The 9245-nt window shown below is 40.7% G+C and overlaps 1 protein-coding gene across 1 annotated transcript in view; it reads right to left on the reverse strand.

Annotated features, from left to right (window-relative positions):
* Positions 1 to 9245, reverse strand: part of NCAPD2 (non-SMC condensin I complex subunit D2) — a 26278-nt gene that overhangs the window by 14595 nt on the left and 2438 nt on the right. Inside the window, 5 exon segments of the mRNA XM_006757595.2 lie at positions 1 to 50; positions 1849 to 1991; positions 2282 to 2463; positions 2942 to 3000; positions 3887 to 3962. The exon segment at positions 1 to 50 is cut by the window's left edge and continues 93 nt beyond it. Of these exon segments, the coding sequence (XP_006757658.1) occupies positions 1 to 50; positions 1849 to 1991; positions 2282 to 2463; positions 2942 to 3000; positions 3887 to 3962 (510 nt within the window).

Raw genomic sequence — 9245 nt, forward strand, 5'->3', positions numbered from 1 at the left:
GTGACTAATGGGGGTTCTCCAGAAGGCGGTAACAGCAACCAGTAACCAAACTGAGAAAGGAACAAAGTGAGATGATGAAATCTGGAGTCAATTATATTGGGGGTCTGCCTCATTCATTCTATTTCTACTGCCACCAAAGTCAGGGTCTTCTAGTTTTCTTCATTTATCTACCACCTTCCATACCAAGTTGCTTTGCTGACCTCAGATAGGTACTTGGTCTTTTGAGATTACCAACCTTAAACCAGTTAGGATGCCTGTACAGAACCTGAATACAGGGGTGCGCAAAAGTCTGGTTTACAGTTGTGAGTATGTGAAAGAGTTTATTCGTGTATTATTTATTATTGCACTATTTATCATACAAACAACTATACACCTACTTTGCCCACCCTTGTATATGATAAAAGATAGGACAAAATCACCAGTGACTTCTCATTGTTAAACATAAGTCAATTCAGTCCTTAGCTTAATCAACTTTTCAGCTCCATTTGACATAGTTGGTCACTCCTTTCTCCAAAAGAAACATGCTTCATATGGCTTCTAGAATGCCAGTCTCCTCTGTTTCTTTGTCTGATCCCTCCTTATCACCCCACCTTCTTAATGCTTAAGTGTCCCAGGGTATAGTCTCTGGATTTCTGCACTATTGTGGCTACTTACTGATTAATAATCTCCTTCAGTCTTATGGCTATAAAAACATATATTCCCAAATGTGTACCTCTAGGCCACACCTCTCTCCTGTACTCCAGATTTGTACATTCTCCATCTGAATCTGACATTATTTGGATATCTAATAAGCACCTCAAACTCTGTATGTTTAAAACAAAACTTCTAATGGTCTTCCCCAAAACACACCCCCATAGTCTTCCCCATGTTTCAGTTACAGACAATTCCATTCTTCCAAATGCTCCGATTTTGTCATCCTCCCTCAAACCTCACACATATCTGTCACCCCATCTTGTAAGCTCTACCCTTAAGAAAATAAAATATGAACTACAACCACTTCTCTTTATCCCCACTAACACTCTCTGGTCTAAATTATCATCTCTTGCCCAAGTTACTGCAATAGCCTCCTAACTGGTCTTCCACTTCTTTCCCTCCATAGTCTGTTTCAGCACAACAGCCAAGATGGCCCTGTTAAAGACCAAGAAAAGAACACCCGTTTCCCTGCTCGGAACTCTTGAGGGATCCCACCTCACTCTAAGAAATGCCAATTACCACGAAGACCTACAAGCACCTGCAGTTTGGCTCCCCCATGCCCGCCCTGACCTATAACCCATCCCTCTCTCTGGCCTCATTGCTAGTCCTTGTACACGCTGGACACGCTCCCTTCTCAGGGTCCTTGCCCTCTCATGGCTCTGATGACTTCCTCGGGTCTTTGCTCAAATGTCACTAAGTCAGAGATCTTGCCAGAACGACTGAATTAAAATCACAACCTTCTTCCATTAAATGCTCCCCCGCCCCATTTTTCTCCATAGTAATAAGCCATAAAATATACTATATATTCTCATTTTAAAAATTGGCTTCTGCTCTATAAAATAAACTGAGGGCAAAAATTTTTGTTTCTGGTGCCTATAATGATACCAACTATGCACCTAGGAGATTCTCAGTAAATAATGTTTCATGAATGAATACATGGGTATTAAAGACGAGAAATTAGAAAAAAAAGATGAGAAATTCACAGCAGTTTCTAACATTCATTATCTACTTCCTAATAACTTAATGTTTTGAGTATATTTCTAGTATATTACAGATACAACTGAGGCATGAAATGAAGTATTTACAAGGTAGGTCCAGCAAAAGAGCCCTCATCCACATAGCTCAGTATCATCTGTAGTCGTTTTAACTGCCTACCTGACAAATTCCTCTTCAATTATTGAGTGGTTCCATAGGTGACGAATGTCCAACTGGAGCAGCTGTGTTAAAAGCTGAAGAATTGGTTGCCTCTCCTCTTCCCAGTCAAAGCCATGGGCTGACTTGGCCCTGGCTTTCTTGCCCTAAAAAAAGATCATGTATACATTTAGGAAAAAAATAAGGAAAAAAGTCAAGATCTCCTAGTCTGAGTGCCTAAGCTAACCAGTATCGAGACAAGACAGAAGGTAATACACAAGAGACATAATAAGTTCCAAAATATAGAAAAGCTGATTGTCACGGAAGGGTATGTTGTGATACTTTTGAGCATAAACCCTAAATAAGAACAGAAAAGAGTTTCAGAATCATTGGATTCCCTTCTTTCCTATCAGTTCACCCATCCTTCCTATTAAATGAGCCAGGAACTCCAAGTTACCTTCCCACCAAGGTCCAGGTCCACGAGGTTCGTCTGGGTGGTCATAGTCTCAAAGGATTCCAAGAGGCGTACCAGAGCATAGCAGTTCATTTTGAGGGCATTTAGGTGGGCGCTTCTATCTGATACACTCAAAGTTGCATCATCGAGGACAGCTGGAAGTTCCTGAGTGTGGCGGGATACCACTGCCAGGGTCAGAATCAGAGTCAGTTTCATTCCCTTTCCTCATAGTACCCCACCCTCCAAACACCCTGCACGCGCAGCCATCAGATTACCAAAGATCTGTGTTTCATTTCTCAGTGGCCACAACACCAGCTAAGTCCTTTGGGACCCTTGACCCTGATACCATGAACATGCCTTGTCCCTCCCTACTCACTCCAGTTACCACAATTTCTTTCTGGCAGCTGGGAAGAAATATCTCCATGAAAGAGAGATAGTTCAAAAGCAGGAAGAATTTCTTGTTGGTCTGCCCTTACAGTGAACACACGTAACTCTGTATTGCCCACCAAGATTACAGACCTAATAGGTCAAAGGTCCCTGGGCTTAGCCAAACCAACTGAATCACCAAAGCCTTGATATCATCATGTGGCTGATAAAATGTAGTAAACAAACAACAAACACCTTTTATCCCATTCTTGCCTCCCCTCCACCCCCCATACACACCTTTTATCAGGAATTCCAGGGCATCTTCCTTGAGGCCAGGATCTATACTTCGAAAGTGACTATGAGGGAAAGAAAGTGCAAGGGTTGAGACAGGAACCTGCAGAGCCCATTGTAACAGATCAGATCTAACTTGAAGAACCTAATGGCTAAAACTACATGTGAAATTGCTCAACTGAAAAATATGGTGGCAAGTTCGTGTAAATGCTCACCAGTAGAGATATCAGCACCCAGAACAATATTTTTTAAATATATTTTATTGATTTTTCACAGAGAGGAAGGGAGAGGGATAGAAAGTTAGAAACATCGATGAGAGAGAAACATCGATCAGCTGCCTCCTGCACATCTCCCACTGGGGATGTGCCCGCAACCCAGGTACATGCCCTTGACCGGAATCGAACCTGGGACCTTTTAGTCCGCAGGCTATTGATTGGCTGCCTCCTGCACGACCCCCACTGGGGATTGAGCCCGAAACCCAGGCATATGGCCTTGACCGGAATTGAACCTGAGACCTTTCAGTCCGCAGGCCGATGCTCTATCCACTGACCCAAACCAGCTAGGATGCACCCAGAACAATTTATCAATGAACATAATTTAGAATTTCAGGACTAACATGCAAAGTTAGTTTAAACAGCCACCAGTTCTTTCTTTTATTTTTTTAAATATATATACACATATATATGTATATGTATTTTAAATATATTTATTGATTTTTTACAGAGAGGAAGGGAGAGGGATAGAGAGTTAGAAACATCGATGAGAGAAAAACATTAGTCAGCTGCCTCCTGCACACCTCCCACTGGGTATGTGCCCGTAACAAAGGTACATGCCCTTGACTGGAATCAAACCCGGGACCTTTCAGTCCGCAGGCCGATGTTCTATCCACTGAGCCAAACCAGTTAGGGCGCCACCAGTTCTTTTTAAAACACCAGTGAGTACTTTACTTACTGTAGAATGCTGTAGACAGTATCAAAGTGCTCCAGCATGGCCAGGGGCCCCTGAGATCGGAAGGCAGCCTGAAAAGCTATAAAGATGAAAGAATCTGATCAATACAGAGGGGAGAGGCACTTTTGGTTCATTCTATTCATGGCAGAAAATTGAGTTAATTGCTTTTATTGGCAGAATCACAAAATAGTTCATTTCAATGTAACCTATTATAATATCTTACATTTTGTCCTGTTTTATAAGTAAAGCCTTACTTGAGTTTCATCATATTTCTGAGCTAGACAAAGCAGACAGTATTATGCCTATTTTATGGGAAAAGAAAGTAGTTATGTGACCTGTCTTTATAGTAGTTAGTAGTGAACTAATTTTAATTTTGAAATTACAAAAACGGCAAAACCAGTACAGAGTTCCTGTACTTTCCCCCCAGATAATGGTCACATAGTATAAAGATCTATTCTAAAGCAAGACATTAACATTAATTCAATGCTATTAATTAATCTATAAATCTTATTTGAATTTTATCAGTTGTAGCTATGCCCCTTTCTGATTCAGGATCCTATCTAGCACACCACAGTGCATTCAGCTGTTGTCTCCTCTAATCTTTCTTTCATGATCTTGACACTTTTGAAGTGTACTAGCCAATTATTCTATAGAATGTCTCTCTATAGAGACATTTTGGGTTTGTCTGATATTGTCTTATGATTAGAGTGAGGTCAGATTAATTTGCATTTTTAGTAAATTACCATGGAAGGGAGGTTGGGTCCTTCAGATGCATCATACAAACAAATATGTGATGTCAATGTCTTAGTATTGGTGATGTTAACTTTGATTACTTAGCGTTTGTCAGGTGTCTCCACTGTAAAGTTACTATTTTACCCTTTGCAAATAAAAGTATCTTGTGGGGAGATACTTAGAAACTATGCAAATATCCTGTTTCTTATCATATTCGCCCATTCATCTAAGCATCTATTAATAATTCTTGCCTGCCACAATTATTATTGTGGTATTTTCTAAATGGTGACTTTTCTATCTCCATCATTCCTTTTACACTTACTAATGGGAATGCCACTATGAGGATGAGCTGTGCCTTTCCCTCATTTATTTATGTATATCAGAGTGGATTCATGGATATTTCATTTATTCTGTGTCTTAATCCATTCCTGTTACTATTTATTTTGTTGCTCAAATCATCCCAAACTTGACTATTGGTAGCTCCTTCAACTTGGCCTGTGTCCTGACATGCCTCCTGCACTTGTATTCTTATACTTTTTTGTACCACATGATGTTCCAGCTCATCTTATACTTTCACTGACCCTGTTCTGGCATCAACATTCTCAACAGAATTCTGGTTCCTTTTATGAGTATGGTATGTAGAAAGCAAGTTCTAGGCACTAGTTAGGCTTACTGCTATTGGAGTATCATTGCTTTTAGACCCTTTCAGTAGAGAAAGCAGGATATACACATATGTATGTACACACACACACTTATATCTATTTTATCTGTCTATATTAAACACGTGAGTTCACTTATGTATTAGCTTAGTTAACCTAGTAAACACATAAAGCAGTTTTAGAATTACTAACCCACACCTTATAGAAAATAAATTTACTGCCCTGGCTGGTATTCTCAGTGGTTAGACATTGGCCCACACACTGAAGGGTGGCAGATTCGATTCCCAGTCAAGGGCATGTACCTGGGTTGCAGGCTGGATCCCCGGCCCTGGTTAGGGCGAGTTTGGGAGGCAACCAATCGATGTTCTCCCTCACATTGATCTTTCCCTCTCTCTAAAAAATCAATGGAAAAAATATCCTCAGGTAAGGATTAACAAAAACAAGCAAACAAAAAACCCCACCAAAACAAAACAAGCAAACAAACACACCACCATGCTGGCTATTTTTACTTTAAACTTATGAGTTACTAGAGGCCTAGTGCATGAATTTGTGCACAGGTGGGGTCTGTCCATCCAGCTGGCCCACCGGGATCTGGCTGATCAGCCGGGGGGAGGGGCCCTGGGAGGTTGGTGGGCCCGCCCTGCCCCCTGGTTGAAGGGACAATTTGCATATTAGCCTTTTATTATATAGGATTATTTCTTAAGCCTTTTACAAATCCCTAAGGTTACTCACTTTCTTCTAGGCAATGTTTCACTTTCCTCTGCTTATGACATCAAGACCTCCTTTCTTAACTCACCCTCAGTTAAAGGCATCACTTCCCATCTCACGGATCAAACAGAATTGGGACAGAAGAGAACTTCTAGCTGCCCCAAGCTCTGTATTCACACACTACCTAAAACTGTGCTCATAGACTGCCTTCCTTCTCTTTTGCTACTGCACATAAACTGTCCACGCTCTAATAAAACCATTTCCCACCTATGTACCAGATCACATACTCTTACCTACTAAAATATATTGTTCCAATAATTGTTTCCTCTCCCTTCTGCATCATTAGCTTTTCCCTCTCTGATCATTTCCATTCAGCACAGACACATCTTACCAAAAATATCCCCCATTGACTCTACCTCCCCTTTTAGCTACCATCCCATTTCTCTGATACCCCTTAAAGCAAAACAAAAAGTTATCTAAACTTACCACCATCTCTAATCTCTCTCCTCCCATTTTTTCATAAGCCTATACCACCATTTCTCTGAAACAGCTTTTATCACAGTTGCCAGCAACTGCCAAATTGCTAAATCCAGTAATCTCAATTTGCAGTTGATCTTTCCTTTTTGAAATGTTCTCTTTATGTAGCTCCCACTTAGCGCCTTAATTCACTTTCTGCTTCAATAATTGGTCCTTAGTTTCTTCTACAGGTTCTTTCTCATCTCTCCAGCCTTTAAATATATTTTTATTGATTTCAGAGAGGAAGGGAGAGGGAGATAAAAACATCAATGATGAAAGAGAATCATTCATTGATTGGCTGCCTTCTGCACACTCCCTACTGGGGATCAAGCCTGCAACCTGGGTATGTGCCCTCACAGGGAACTGAACTGTGATTTACTGGTTCATAGGTCAATGCTCAATTACTGAGCCATGTCAGCCGGGTTCTGAAGCCTTTGAAGGTTGGACTTGTTTCTGGTCTTATGACTTCAAATTGTTTTTCTTCTCCAACTGCTTTCACTCCAATCTCATGACTAAATGCCCTCTACATGCTGGAAATTAAATCTCAAAATCTTTAGCTGGAACTTCTTCCCTGAATTCCAGTCTAAATCTGTTCCTCTCACATCCTGGTCTCAATAAATTACAACTCCATTCTTCTAGTTGCTCAAGTCAAAGCCTTGCAATCCCTTCTTTTTTCCTAGCCCTATAAATCCAATCTGATCCGACAATAATCCTATTGGCTCTACTTTCAAAATATACTCAGGCCCTGATCAGGTAGCTCAGTTGGTTAGCGTGTCATCCTGATATGCCAAAGTTTTGGGTTCGATCCCTTCAGGGCACATATAAGAACCAACCAATGAGTGCATAAATGAGCGGAACAACAAATCAGTGTTCCTCTCCCTTCCTCTCTCTCTAAAATCAATTAAAAACACACACACACACAATATTCAGAATCTAACCCTTTATGATCCCCTCCACTGCTATCATCCCAGGCAAGCTACTGGTTATTACTGTAATAGCCTATTATTCTCCCTGCTTCTTCCCTTGCCCTTTACAGAGAGTCTCTGTTCAACAGAGTAATCCTTTTAATTTTTGTTTTGTTAATCCTCACCTAAGGATATTTTTCCATTGATTTTTAGAGAGAGTGGAAGGGAGCAGGAGAGAAACACTGATGTGAGAGACACATCAATTGGTTGCCTCCCACAAGCTCACTAACAAGAGCAGGTGCAACAGAGGTAAGTGCCCTTGACTGGAAATGGAATCCTTGACTGTTTTTAAAAAAAAAATTTTTTTTTATTGCTTAAAGTATTACAAAGGGTATTACATATGTGTCCATTTTTCCCCCCCGCCCTAGACAGTCCCCTAGCCTCCCCTATTCCCCAGTGTCTTATGTCCATTGGTTATGCTTATATGCATGCATACAAGTCCTTTGGTTGATCTCTTACCCCCCTACCTCCTGCCCCCCAACCCTCCCCGGCCTTCCCGCTACAGTTTGACAATCTGTTTGAGCAGCTCTGCCTCTGTATCTGGAATCCTTGACTGTTTAGTCCTCAGGCTGACATGCTATGCACTGGCTTTTCTGTCTGCTTGGAATGCCCTGCCTTGAGATCTGCATAGATCACTCCCTCACTTTTAAGATCTCTGATCAAATGTCACCTATCAGCAGGCTTTCTCTGATCATCCAACACAAAATGCCAGTCCCTGCCAATGGCATACCTTATCTTTTTCATCTTGTTTTACTTTTCTTGTTGGCACTTACAACCACCCAGCATACTCCATATTTGCTTATTACTTGTTGAAAGCCTTGAGAAAACTGTCATCTTGTCTGTTTTGTTTACTATTGTGTTGCCTAGAACAGTGCCTGGCACATAGCATGTCCTTAGTATATACCTGTTGAACAAATCAAATGATCTTATTTTGGATATTTATAAAACTTATATTGAAGATTTTAAACACCAAAAGCAATGCAAGTGTTATTTAAAGACTCTTAAAGAGAGTGACCATCCATTTAAAAAAATAATGCATTATAATAACTGAAGAACAGTTTGCTACAGTGTGCAACATGTGCAATTGGTGATACATATATCTATGCAATAAGGACAGACAGTTTGTGACACTGTTGATTGGCCGCCCATCAGTCAGTCGACCTCCACACTCCACCTTATTCCTTGTTTACCAAATGGTGATATTTTCAGGTTTAGGGAGACTAAACCTAGGTAATAATCTTGATTAATTTAGCCAATTTTAGTAATTCCATTTCTCTTACTAGTAACTAGTTAGGGAAATAGCGCATGATCCAATTATGGCTAAATCTGTTGGGAAGTTTTTGGTAAAAATTTTTAAAGAGAAAGAAAAAGCACAAGATGGAATGGCTAAGAGGAGATAAGCTGGAGTTTATCAGATTATCAAGATGCTGCATTAACTGACCCTCCTGTTGAAGAAGATAGTAAGTGAAGTACAGTGGGGCCTTGACTTACGAGTGTCCCGACTAACGAGTTTTTCAAGATATGAGCCGTCTCTCGGCCGATTTTTTGCTTTGAGTTGCGAGCTAAAATTCGGGTTACGAGCCAGCTTCAGATACCCCACCGCTAGTTGGTGCAGCAAACTTCACAGTGAATGCCACAACATCAGCCCAGCATCATGTGTCTCACTCGTTCATTTGATTTGACATATGAGTAATTTGAGTTACGAGCTCCGTCACGGAACGAATTAAACTCGTAAGTCAAGGCCCTACTGTATGACATTACCGCATAGGGCTTCAGTTTTCT

This window comes from Myotis davidii, unplaced genomic scaffold (assembly GCF_000327345.1).
Source record: "Myotis davidii unplaced genomic scaffold, ASM32734v1 scaffold13, whole genome shotgun sequence".
In the NCBI taxonomy this organism is placed as follows: domain Eukaryota; kingdom Metazoa; phylum Chordata; class Mammalia; order Chiroptera; family Vespertilionidae; genus Myotis; species Myotis davidii.